The sequence below is a fragment of the Oncorhynchus mykiss genome, chromosome 25 (genome assembly GCF_057628025.1).
Source record: "Oncorhynchus mykiss isolate SJ-2025 chromosome 25, ASM5762802v1, whole genome shotgun sequence".
Taxonomy (NCBI): Eukaryota; Metazoa; Chordata; class Actinopteri; order Salmoniformes; family Salmonidae; genus Oncorhynchus; species Oncorhynchus mykiss.
This window is the reverse complement of record NC_143046.1, coordinates 41,593,723-41,607,051: the sequence shown is the minus strand read 5'-3', so window position 1 is coordinate 41,607,051 and position 13,329 is coordinate 41,593,723. Positions and strand designations below refer to the sequence as shown.

General features: G+C 41.5%; 2 protein-coding genes across 2 annotated transcripts; one reads left to right on the top strand and one right to left on the bottom strand.

Moving 5' to 3' along the window:
* Positions 1-3,943: 3,943 nt before the first annotated feature.
* On the top strand, positions 3,944-5,723 carry urp1 (urotensin-related peptide 1). The gene is made up of 5 exons (XM_036970006.2): positions 3,944-4,081; positions 4,540-4,671; positions 4,855-4,895; positions 5,017-5,122; positions 5,448-5,723. Exons 1-5 carry the CDS (start codon positions 3,979-3,981, stop codon positions 5,477-5,479), a joined length of 414 nt encoding a protein of 137 aa, XP_036825901.1. The 5' UTR covers positions 3,944-3,978; the 3' UTR covers positions 5,480-5,723.
* Positions 5,724-6,576: 853 nt separating this feature from the next.
* On the bottom strand, positions 6,577-11,767 carry clic2 (CLIC family member 2). Its single transcript, XM_021584197.3, has 6 exons — positions 11,456-11,767; positions 9,379-9,488; positions 8,433-8,558; positions 8,238-8,341; positions 7,734-7,915; positions 6,577-7,450 (listed from the first exon to the last, which is right to left on the bottom strand). The coding sequence occupies exons 1-6, from the start codon at positions 11,507-11,509 to the stop codon at positions 7,289-7,291; spliced, it is 738 nt and encodes a 245-aa protein (XP_021439872.1). The 5' UTR covers positions 11,510-11,767; the 3' UTR covers positions 6,577-7,288.
* Between the last annotated feature and the right edge of the window lie 1,562 nt (positions 11,768-13,329).

Genomic DNA, 13,329 nt, shown 5'->3' with positions numbered 1-13,329 from the left:
GTCTAGTCCTGCTTGTTTTCATCACTCTTTTTTCATCACTATTTTTCACCTAAGAATGAGCAGATGAGATGATGTATAGAGGTAAGATCAAGACACCAGATTGTTTTCAACAGCAATTTCTGAAACCTGTAGACAACCATATGACAACCTTATAAATCACTTACAACATTCTGGGCCTTTTGATCATACTCCTATTTCCTGTTATTAAAAACCTTTCATTTTGACAAAGAGACCTTAAAACCTCTTTGACACACCCCACACTACGTCATACTTTGTACCCTATTGAACTTTTCTCTGATCTTTTTTTCAACAATCACTAAGGTTATATATGATCAAGGTTGTGTGAAATGTAAATGATAGGATGGTTTTGCAAATACATATACAATAATACTTCATTTGTTATGTATAACATTCAACAGGCTTCCCATATAAACTGACATTAGGAAAGCAGGGCACACAATTGTCTTTGTCAATAGCTTCATGTTCGGACAATGAGAAATGGCTGAAGACCACCCAGTGAGTAATTTCCCTGAAGCTTGCCTAATGATGGTCTCTAAACACAACATTATGTATTCTTGGTTTAGAATTGTACTTAAAGGGGTACAAACATTTGTCACTGTAGTGGCACCCTGTGTGGTACGCTCAAGAGCAAATAGTGTACCTTAGGGGATGAGTTAGTATGCTACCTTTCTTACATATAGTCCAAGGGTGCAAAAGAGAACCTTTAGAAAATGTACAATTTGCCATTTAAGGGTACAACCAGAGTGACAAATCCGTTTCTTTTAAGTGGCAAAAATGTACCCCTAAAAAGGTTTGCAAAGCCTTATTTGCATATTTCCCAGGGTGCATTTCAAGTGAAATTTAGAGTACCACCCATGACTGTGTTTGCTAGTGACAGCGACATGGTTTTTGCATTCAAGGGTACTCAGACCTGTAGTATTCATCGAGTGAGTGTCTAAGTAAGTTTTTTTGACAATATACTATGTACACTGAGTGTACAAAGGCAGAAGAGCACCTGTTTTTTTCATGACAGTGACTGACCAGGTGAATCCAGGTGGAGGCTATGATCCCTTATTGATGTCACTTGTTAAAGCCACTTCAAGCAGTGTAGATGAAGTGGAGGAGACCAGTTAAAGGATAAAAAAAAAAAAATTCAGACAATTGAGATATGGCCATTCAGAGGGTGAATGGGCAAGACAAAAAAATATAAGTGCCTTTCAATGGGGGTATGGTAGTAAACTCAGCAAAAAAAGAAACGTCCTCTCACTGTAAACTGCGTTTTATTTTCAGCAAACTTAACATGTGTAAATATTTGTATGAAGATAACAAGATTCAACAACTGAGACATAAACTGAACAAGTTCCACAGACGTGACTAACAAATTGTATAATGTGTCCCTAAACAAATGGGGGGTCAAAATCAAAAGTAACAGTCAGTATCTGGTGTGGCCACCAACTGCATTAAGTGCTGCAGTGCATCTCCTCCTCATGGACTGCACCAGATTTTCCAGTTCTTGCTGTGAGATAATACCCCACTCTTCCACCAAGGTATCTGCAAGTTCCCTGACATTTCTGTGGGGAATGGCCCTAGCCCTCACCCTCCGATCAAACAGGTCCCAGACATGATCAATGGGATTGAGATCCGGGCTCTTCGCTGGCCATGGCAGGACACTGCCATTCCTGTCTTGCAGGAAATCACGCACAGAATGAGCAGTATGGCTGGTGGCATTGTCATGCTGGAAGGTCATGTCAGTATGAGCCTGCAGGAAGGGTACCACATGAGGGAGGAGGATGTCTTCCCTGTAATGCACAGCGTTGAGATTGCCTGCAATGACAACAAGCTCAGTCCGATGATGCTGTGACACACCGCCCCAGACCATGTTGGACCCTCCACCTCCAAATCGATCCCGCTCCAGAGTACAGGCCTCGGTGTAACACTCATTCTTTGATGATAAACGCAAATCCGACCATCACCCCTGGTGAGACAAAACTTGACTTGTCAGTGAAGAGCGCTTTTTGCCAGTCCTGTCTGGTCCAGTGACAGTGGGTTTGTGCCCATAGGCAACGTTGTTGCCGGTGATGTCTGGTGAGGACCTGCCTGACAACAGGCCTACAAGTCCTCAGTCCAGCCTCTCTCAGCCTATTGCAGACAGTCTGAGCACTGATGGAGGGATTGTACATTCCTGTTTTAACTCAGGCAGTTGTTGAGATCCTGTACCTGTCCTGCAGGTGTGATGTTTGGATGTACCGATCCTGTGCAGGTGTTCCACATGGTCTACCACTGCGAGGACGATCAGCTGTCCCTCTTGTCTCCCTGTAACGTTGTCTCAGGTTTTTCACAGTATGGACATTGCAATTTATCTCCCTGGCCACATCTGCAGTCCTCATGCCTCCTTGCAGCATGCCTAAGGCACGTTCACACAGATGAGCAGGGACCATGGGCATCTTTCTTTTGGTGTTTTTCAGAGTCGGTAGAAAGGCCTCTTTAGTGTCCTAAGTTTTCATAACTGTGACCTTAATTGCCTACTGTCTGTATGCTGTTAGTGTCTTAACGTCCGTTCCACAGGTGCATGTTCATTAATTGTTTATGGTTCATTGAACAAGCATGAGAAACAGTGTTTAAACCCTTTACAATGAAGATCTGTGAAGTTATTTGGATTTTTACGAATTATCTTTGAAAGACAGGGTCCTGAAAAAGTTTAGGTGCCAGGTGCGTCAAGAACTGCAATGCTGCTGAATTTTTCATGCTCAACAGTTTCTCATATGTATTAAAAATGGTCCACCACCCAAAGGACATCCAGCCAACTTGACACAACTGTAGGAAGCATTGGAGTCAAAATGGGCCCTGATATACTCAATGTATATCGTAACACCATACTTTGACAGGCTTGTTTTACCCCAACATAGTGGTTGGAAACTCCTGGTTTGCAGGCCACATCAGACAAGTCCTATTATGCTGGCTTGCAAAGTGAAATGTAATTCCTATTGAATTTCAACCAGAGTTAGGATATCCAAAAATGGGAAAGAACCAAAGGGAGAGACAGATATAGGGGAGGTAATCAGGAAAGTGATGGAGTCCAGGTGAGTCTCAGGCGCTCATAAAGATGATGGCAGGTGTGGGTAATAATGAGTAAACTGGCAACATCGAGCGCCGGGGAGCGGGAGTAAACATAACAGCAGCCTGCATTTAGAATGACTGCCAAGGTAGGGAAAATGTATAAATGAGACTACCTAAACACTTTAAACAGGAAGAACTACTTTCATATTGGGTTAGTTCATTTTATGTAGCATACGATCAATCAATGTGCATGCAAAAACACAACATTCTAAAAATCCACCTGCAATAGAGCATGCTGGGACATATGATAATGATCAATTTGTTTTTTTGTGTGTGTGTTATGATTGTACAGAAATGTACCATTATACTAGATTATTCGCATATGTAGGCAAACCCTAAAAGGTACCAAACAGTACAATATTATATGTGTATCTCTGAAGGTACATTGTGTATTCTGATCTATTTGTACCTCAGGGAACAATACTGTACCCTAACCATATCCTTTTTTTCTGAGAGTGTAAGGGTAAGGGAATAAAAGAAACAGTCTGTGCGTAGAAGGGGCTGTGATTAGAACAGTGAATCATGTTGTCTGTGATAGGATGAACAACCCATTAGAACAATAAAATGGTGTTAGTCAGACATATAGAATCTGAGGATGCTGACTGGCCTCTGATTGCTATTGGAGAGTAAACATTTGTTAGGGCCCTCTGAACAAGCAGAGATAGGCCCTCGATACATTGACAGAATCCCCGAATTGTGTCTATGACGATGGGGCCATTACATCAAAACCATTTAGACTGAGACTGGGTGACATGATAATGTATCGATCCCGTCATGATGGATGGTTGAGGAAGATATAAAAGTGAAGTTCCCAGTCAGGGTAAGATAGTACAGTCCAGAGCCACCTAAGCTATTGTCATCATGCTGTCCTTAGCACTGTTCTACATTTTGGCTGTTATTTGCTCTGCCAGACGGACGCATGCTCTACCACTGTATCCAGACACAAGCTTGGAACCTCAAGAAGGTATGCAAGAGAATCTGTGCTGTAGGGAAAATTTCCCTTGATTTGATCATTTCTGAATAGTCTGTCTGTAATGTTCTATTTTAGGGCATGTCTTGCTGAACCTTATGAGACAATTAAGGTCTCGTCTTTTCTTGGTGGAATTGATAGTGTTCAGGTTTCTGATATTCATTCTTAGATCCCTATGCATAATGCTGTGAGGGAAATGTTGAACTCTGAAATTCTTTGTCTGTTGACAGAGTTTTCTATAACCATGTAGGTCTCCCGTAGATGGCAAAGGGGATAGATTTTCCTCTGAGAACATTGAAGGCAATAGCTATTTTGACTGTTAAGTTCAGGGTTCGAGTCTGGATTAGGGTGACATCATTGGGTTCACTGGAACTTTCAGCAATGGCGTGGGTCTCAGTATTGATGATGGTGATAATACGGTTTGATAATTGAGAGCTGTTATGCCTGAGCAGAGCTGATCCAGAAGTTGGTGGCGGAGGTGGAGGATGGAGAGAACGCTGAGCTGACTGACCAGAGAGAGGTGAAGAATCTCTACCCTCTCCTGATGCAGCGCAGTGGCGCCAGGGGTGCATGGAATAAAGCAGGTGAGGAGAGACGAAACCTAGAATCAAGACACCAAGGATTGGACATGAATGTTCTGATATCCCATAACTCTTTGCCATATGTTAATCAAAAAGCACAATTGGTTTTATTCTCAACAGCTAGTCACCCATGTAACGTGATTAGTTCTATATTGAATTGGGTTTATGTTCTCAATTTTCCATCAGGAGCTAAAGATTCTGTGCAGCAGGATAAATTTGTCAACATGGTAAGAGTGTTAGACATTTTTATTGAATATGTAATACAGAAGAACCCTCTAGGAAAAGCCATTATATTCTGTCCTGTTCTATTTTGCTCCACGTGTCATAAAATGTATTGTGCTTTTTTAGGTTGATGATCTGAAGGAGGTGGTGTTGAAGCTCGCTGCAGCCGACAAGCTTCGCTCTCAGGGCTTCCTTCGGTCTGAGCAGAATTTGCCGAAAACCAACAAGAGAGGTGAGTAAAAGAAGAACGTTATCCTGGACCCGACTCCGTTGCCATACCTTTCTTTATGTTCCTTATGTACATAGTAAGAACAGATGTTTGCTGAGGACAATCAAAAACAGTGTTGCGTCAACAACAGAAGAAAATTAATTTATGCCGGCATATTTGCAATGCAATGACGTGTTTGGTAAGGATGTTTAACTAAGGATTGTTCTGTGGAAGGTCAGATGGAGTAACTATAGCATTGCAGGATACAAACAGGATATGATAGGACTCATGAAAGCAGAACTGATGCACATAATCTTGACATTTGTCTTTCTCTTTCTTCCCTGGATAGCTTGCTTCTGGAAATACTGTGTGACAAACTAGAAGCTGTGTGCTGGAGGAGAATAAGATCATTTTTGACGATACCTGGACAAGAACACCTTCTCACCACCCTCACCCCAAGCTGTGTCCCTTATTAAATATTCAAATTACAGCCCCAAGACAATGGGTACATTGTTCATACATAGAAACCTAGAGTAAATGATTGGTTTGAAATATATTTTTTAATCCCGTTGAAAATGGCCTTGCATTGAGGCTGGCTGACAATAAAATGAAATATACAGTATAATGTGGATTGAATGGAACAACTTTGTTTTTGAGACCAACACTGTGTCAGATTGCATATACATTTCTACACAAATACACAGCGTACATGCCTAGAACCAATGCTTGGAAGTGAAAAGAAGTCAACAACATTAGTCTAAGACAGTAAAAAAATGTATCATAAGGAATGAGGTTTTGAAGTGTGTGTATGTCGTATGTCTAGGAGATATTAAAAAGCTCAGGATATATTTAACCCCTTATTTGTTTGGGCACAAACTGCAACAATACTTCCATTTGTACCTTACAACCATCGCGAGAGTCTCCTCTTTTCAAAGTGGTGTCATATTAGTTTGTAGCTTAACGGATCGGACGCAACAGACAGAAGTTGGCACCTCAGTGTTACCGAATTCAGACGAGTCCAGTGACACGTGGAGGTCGTAGAGCAAAATGTAAAACCCCTTTCTCTAGAGTGGTCATAATAGTTTTATAGGCCAAACCGGTCGGATGCTACAGACGATTTCACAAGAAGACCGATTTTTGGGAGGTCTTATGGTCTGACAAACTGCTGTACAGTAGCTCGGCCACCTTCCACCGCAGATGTGGAAGGCCGACATCGGTGGGTGTGTCAATAGATTTAAGGATTAAACACAAATTAGCTGTCAATTTATTTAAATTGACAAATGTAGAAATGCACAGTAGATAAATATTTAGGGTAATCATGCAACATAAATCAGATATGACTACATACAGTATATATGGATTTCTTTGACATGATCAGCAATGGTTTCTGTGTTTCCTTTTTACACCCACAAGGGAGCAGCAGAGTCCTAGAGATTTACACACACACACACACACACACACAAACACACTCTCGAGGGTCAGACTCATAAAATAGATTTTATTTGAGTTCACGTCATAGTTTGAAAAAACTAGAATCAGACAGGTGTAAGGTATTATGGTAAAACATTTGACCTAAACTTATTTACATGATAATTGACTATTCTTTATGGTAATCATGAGCAACTGCTAAAATAGATTTTATATCACTACATTCAATCACACATAAACATAATTAGAATACACTCTTATGGTCTTATACATTCTAATTTTATGGGTGTTCAGGTGAAAAAACTAAATGTGAAAAAAATATATATATTTACACTATGGACAAAGAAACACTTAATTAGATAAACAGTCAAATTGCACACTTGGCCTATTTAGTGTGGCATATAATGGGAATTGGCAGTATAATTACTTGAAATAAACATCATACACAGACCTTAGTTACTGTAGCAGCCTATTAGTCAATTGTCTGTAAAACACAAGGCATTTTGTAAATAATGCACTTTTTAACATAATGCACTTTAATTAAGCGGGTGTGGACTTCTGTACTGATTTGATTCCTAGAATGCCTATCGATTTCAAAGGCATCCTGATGCAGGATTGACTTGAGATACTTTGATAATGATTGCTGGGGCCTCCCATAAATGTGTTATATTTTTTGGGGGGTGAATGAGTTACCATTTCCATGTAAGGTAATAGTAAAAGAAGACATGTTGTGTAATGACTGGTTAAAGGTTGGTTATAGGTTTACAGCCTCTTATTGGTCACGTCCAGGTAAGCCTTCTCGATCTCGATGTTGGCAGGGCAGGTCTGACTGAACTCCTCCCTCTCGTAGGCATTGTTCAGGTACCTCCAAACACCGGTGAACTGCGCCGGGATGTCAAAGTCACAGTACTTCTTGGCAGCAATCTATCATATAAAACAGAATACATGGGAAAACTGTTGAATTGTGAGACACTATAAACCATAATAGTCATGTTACACTATTTAAATAATGAAGACTGGAGAACAAGGACGGAGAATGTTTATTCCCAATGGTTAAAAATGAAGTTACACTTCTCTCAGGATTAGAAAGTAAGGACGGGCCCTGTCATTGCATAGGTTGTGTTCTACACTTCACAAGACATGCCTAATACCAGAAAATTATAAAATTTGTATTCTAACCGTTTATGTATGGACCTATTTGTCTCACCTTGATGACATGCAGCTTGGGCAGCAGGTTGCAATCTGCCAGGGTGAGATGGTTGCCATCCAGGAACTTTCTCTTGGAGAGGGTGATGCTTTCTCTGGAGTTGTGGTCAATCTCTTCGGGGACGGGGGAGTTCAGGTAGAGATCCAGCCGCTTGAACTCCCGGAGCAGCGCCTTCTCTTGGACTATGGATTGAGAGAAACACAGGTATGTATATCAGAAATATATTATGTATCTATAGCTTTAGAGGTGTTCCTTATGGGCACCTTTCCCAGACCCAGATTAAGTTTATATATTGGGTTGAAAAAGTGCTTTCAATTGAGATTCTCCATTGAGCCTGCTTTTCAAGGCCAGGATTAGGCATGGTCTGGTCTCTAACATTCGCATCAAACCAGCATTTCATGAAGGCATACGCCCATAGCGTGTATTCCGTTGAGTACGTATTTTCCATTGCCTCATAAGACATGGACTAATAGAGGAATGTGGACTGACTGTAACTTCACTTACAAGTAGTGTTGGCTGGGTTGTTCTTGATGAAAGAGGAGAACTTGGCGAAAATGTCCGCACCCACGTCAAAGGACTCTTTGTTGACTGGGCTTAGGTGTGGATACCTGAAGGGAGGGAGATGAGATGAGCCTGAGTATGAATTTGTTTTGAAGAAGGTCAGTGCATTTCACTTTCTTTAATATAATAACACTATACCTGGGAGGGGCCAGTGTTTGCTCCAGAAACTCCTCGATCTTGATAAAGTCTGTCTTGAGGGTTCCGTTGTACAGGAGGAACGGGGGGTTGGTCCCTGGTGCCAAATCCTTCAGCTCTGCTGGCTTCCTAGAGTGTACCAGGGCAGGGTTGGGTGGAGAGGTGGGTAAAGGGGAGGGAGAAAGGAAGTAGACAAGGTCATATATGTGATCCTTCCAGCTTTATATCAATAGATACGATGTCGATCATTCAGCGACACAATCACAATGAACACAATGGTTATCAAGCCATGTCAAAAATCCAGTGTTAGCATTCTTGATGAATGATTCCAACAATGCCCATGATTCAGTAAGTAAAACACACAGGCATGGGAGTGGCTAGCACAAAGGGTGCATGTTGTGTGTTTTCTTAATCACTCAGTTATCAGCATCCTTTCAACGTTTCCTGATCTTATTAGCTCACTGGTAATGGGCCTGAGAAATTCACACGGGTTAGATTAAGAAAATATGTTTGTTCAATAACACACGGACCATTCTGCTATTGCTTTAGCCTTGCAAGCACCGCCCTCTATCCCCTCTCTGTATCACACCCCATTGAGTGTTACTTTTTCCCTATTAAACGGCTTGGTTTCTGAAAAACATCCTTGTTCTCCCTCAACTCTTAATAGAGCCCTGCGTGAGGGAGGGTTTTGTCTAGAAGGGATACAGCTTATGTCAAAATTGACTTTTCGTAGCAGGTTAGGACAACTCATGCAGTTGGTTAGGAGAATTAATATAGCAAGTTAGGGTAATTAGGTTAAGATTAGGGAAACGGTTGGGGTTAAGGTTAGCTAAAATGCTAAATATTTACATTTTTGAAGTCCATTTTACATAATCTAGACATGACCCTGTGTAAGGGGATCTTTAAACAGATGCACAGGAAGTGGAAGGGTGGGAGGCGGGGGGCTTACTTCCTCATGTCGACGGTGGTAACGGTGAACTTGACTCCTTTCAGCCACAGGACCATGAAGAGCCTCTGGCAGAATGGGCAGTTGCCCACGTTCTCTCCATCGTGGCCAGCCTGAAGGACAAGCAGCATTAATAATTGGGTTTAGGTTTGGTTATAGCCTGGTTCTGTTTGTGCTGTATTGCCAACTCCTTTGGTCATTGTCATACCAAAGGAGTTGGGGCGGTAGGGTAGCCTAGTGGTTAGAGCGTTGGACTAGTAACCGAAAGGTTGCAAGATTGAATCCCCGAGCTGACAAGTTAAAAATCCCTGAGCCCCTGAACAAGGCAGTTAACCCACTGTTCCTAGGCCGTCATTGAAAATAACAATTTGTTCTTAACTGACTTGCCTAGTTAGATAAAGTTAAAATAAAAAAGTTGTCAAGACAATATTAGCATATCTCGGACCAGGCTAGTTTACCAGTAGTATATTTCATAGACAGCAATATACGATAACTGCCTCAAACACAGAAGACTCATGGTCACATGTAAGAAAGTGCCCTTTCCAAATTCCAATAGCTTTATGTTGACATTGTCCATGTTATCCATTACAGTAAGTCCTGATCTCCAACCCTATCATGCAATTCATATTAATCTCATGTCATGACAAAATACACAAATATACACACTTGTAGTGGTGGGAGTGGCTGGGGTATTTTAGGAGCTGCTACTTGATAGAAAAAGCAGACATTGTGTTGGAGAGGAAGATAACGGTAGATAACGGCCTCTGGTATTGAGAAACTAATTGAATTGTTCACTCACTGTTGTACGCAATTTGATTTTGTGTGTGTGTGTGTGTGTTTTAAGCAACGCTCCCCACACAACCTGACAGAGTTTGAGAGGATTTGCAGAGAAGAAGGTGAGAAACTCCCCAAATACAGGTATGCCAAGCTTGTAGCGTTGTACCAAAGAAGACTCAAGGCTTTAATCACTGCCAAAGTTGCTTCAACAAAGTACTGAGTAAAGGGTATGAATACTTATGTAAATATGAAATGTAAAAAAAACGTTTTTGCTTTGTCGTCCATTTTACAATAAGGCCGTAACGTAACAAAATGTGGAAAAGGTTAAGGGGTCTGAATGCTTTCCGAATGCACCGTGGCTTCACCTCCCTTTTACCAAAAATCGTTATCTCATAGACACCCTTCGGCTCCCCCTCAAAAGGAAGTAGGGATACATGGACATGCCCAGAGTTGCGGAACAAACACCCTGAGATTTGACGTGTCTCCTCACGAGGAAAAGGGGGGATCTGGCGCCGAAGGGGTGGATTACGTTTCTGGGATATGACTTCACATAGAAACATACGTGTGTATGTGTCTTCTTATTTGATATTTTTGTGTAAATGTGCGTATGTGTAATAGAGCATGTGCATATGTGTCAGTGTGTGGGCGTGTCTGTCTCATCGGGGGCCAGGGGTCTCCAGCGTCCTGCCAGCACCTCCTGGGCGTGTGGTGATAAGGTGGCTTCCAGTATCTGGCGTCATTACCCAGGGATAAAGGCCACTCTCACTGTCACTGAGGAGTGTATGCTCAGTCACACACACACACACACACACACACACACACACACACACACACACACACACACACACACACACACACACCAGCCTCCACAAGGCTTTACGTAACCCTAGATGACGATCGTTCATGGAGTGCCAACCATTGGATTGATGGTGCCCATAATGAAGATCTCTGACCCTCTACAATGCTGAGGGCTGATAAGTGAACTACAAATCTTGGTCAAATTCCAGTTTTTACCAATCCTGAACACAACACTACAAGTATTGAGCCCTTATTTGAAACAGAGGCTATGGCTGAAGTAGCTGAAGCTTACATTACAGCTTGATTTTGTACATTTCATTTGCTTTCACATGAAACACTTTCGAGGTATGTTTTTCTGTATTTCAATCATCGCATAATTGACATCTTTTTACATGTTTTTGAAATAATAGACATTCATAGGCGGTATGTTAGAATTAATACAAATTCTTATTATTTTTATTCTAAACTAAAGGAAACACAATACTAAACTAAACACAATACTGACCTTTATGAAGAGTTCAATAGTCGGGTCTTTGTCGGAGTTCTGTCGTAGTGCCATTTTGTCCAAAAGCTGTGTTGTGTGGTGCCAAGTTCAGAAACGTTTTTCCCAACAAGTGTCCTCAGACCCAACCAAAACCTCTTAACGCTGAAGACTCCAAGTCCACTGAAGTGAAACCTCACTATGCCCTTGAGTCTGCTATATATCTGTGTGCTCTAGTGTGCTGGTTTATATATGGATCTTAGGAGGCAGTGTAAGACCCTTGTGGCTGGCATGCTTTGTCTGAGGGCTTCATGAGGCTATCACTGTGAAAAGTCAGAGGAGGGGGTGGGTCCAGAGGATGGGCGTGGTCCTCCCTTATATAAACAGTGCCAAGCTCTCTCTATGAGGAGAGCCTAAAATAGGTCCTATTATTTGTCAGTTGATAACGGTTAATCAAACAATGTAGACATATAGTTTCACCATGTGACAAAAAAGCTGACAGCCATCATATTCCCCATACTGACAGTATAGCCATATTGAATACACTGTTTTGATGATTTGTCACATTAGTAACTAGTGTACACTTTCTACTTTTTGGCTCGTCCTTACAAAACATGTACTGTGTTGGAATATACTGCGAACCATTAACACCTCATTTGATTTGGAAATGTTAAAACACAAGTGGCTCTCATCTGTTTGAGCAAGTGATTGCTTTGGTAACTGGGCTTCCAGATGAGGATATTTTGTGATGAGACCCAATTGCGCATGAGAAACAAATATATATATATCACACATTTTTGATGCCGTGTTATGGTAAGGATTTCTGGAAAAAAATTCAAACATTTGCGCAGAATTGCCAGTAACCTTTATGTCACGACTTCCACCGAAGTCGTTTCCTCTCCTTGTTCAGGCGGTGTTCGGCAGTCGGCATCACCGGTCTTCTAGCCACCGTGGATCCATTTTTCATGTTCCATTTGTTTTGTCTTGTTTTCCTACACACCTGGTTTCAATATTCCTAATTTATTGTTGTGTATTTAACCCTCTGTTCCCCCCATGTCTTTGTGTGGAATTGTTTATTAGTAAGTGCTTGTGCACATGTTACTGGGTTTTGTACCCATGTTTGTTTATTTCGTTATGCCGTTGGTTTTACAATTAAACTGCTTCGGCTATTACCTAGTTCTGCTCCCCTGCATCTGACTTCCCTGCCACCAGTTACGCACCCCTTCCACTTTAAGACTACACGGTTAGCTACTTTAATATAAAACTAAGATCTACGACTGTTATCCCTGTAAAAATACATCTGTGATAAAGCGTTTATTTAATTACATTTTTTAATATGTCAGGAATGCATGATATCTTGCCAGCAGTAGAAACTGGCTGGCATGATTTTAGTGAAATCACATGGGTGTTTGTGGTTAATGTTGGTACTTGGTGAGTCACAGGGGAGGTGGAGGCACGGGTCATTGTGTCATGATGGGAGAACCCCCAGCCTACATCCCTTGGGTAGAGGGAATGGAGCGGATTAGTTTTGCTTTCAGTTACCATCTGAGGGTATGGTGGTGGAGGGGGGAACTTTAAGAAAACCAAAAGGGTTTGTCCATAATCCATAAATAGGCACAAGTCCGTAGCTCATCGAATAAAGCAATGATCAAATCAAATCAAAGTTTATTTGTCACGTGCGCCGAATACAACAGGTGTATTCACCTTACAGTGAAATGCTTACTTACAGGCTCTAACCAATATTGCAAAAAAGGTATTAGGTGAACAATAGGTAAGTAAAGAAACAAAGCAACAGTGAAAAGACAGGCTATATACAGTAGCGAGGCTATAAAGGTAGCAGGGCAACATACAGACACCGGTTAGTCAGGCTGATTGAGGTAGTATGTACATGTAGATAC

Excerpts from the sequence above, each read along its gene's own strand:
- urp1 (XM_036970006.2), top strand. The coding sequence starts at position 3,979 with ATGCTGTCCTTAGCACTGTTCTACATTTTGGCTGTTATTTGCTCTGCC. Across the intron at positions 4,896-5,016 it reads AGGATAAATTTGTCAACATG|GTTGATGATCTGAAGGAGGT; the intron begins GTAAGAGTGTTA and ends GTGCTTTTTTAG. Across the intron at positions 5,123-5,447 it reads GCCGAAAACCAACAAGAGAG|CTTGCTTCTGGAAATACTGT; the intron begins GTGAGTAAAAGA and ends TTCCCTGGATAG.
- clic2 (XM_021584197.3), bottom strand. The coding sequence starts at position 11,509 with ATGGCACTACGACAGAACTCCGACAAAGACCCGACTATTGAACTCTTC. Across the intron at positions 8,342-8,432 it reads CAAACACTGGCCCCTCCCAG|GTATCCACACCTAAGCCCAG; the intron begins GTATAGTGTTAT and ends CCCTCCCTTCAG. Across the intron at positions 7,916-8,237 it reads CAACCCAGCCAACACTACTT|TCCAAGAGAAGGCGCTGCTC; the intron begins GTAAGTGAAGTT and ends CTCAATCCATAG.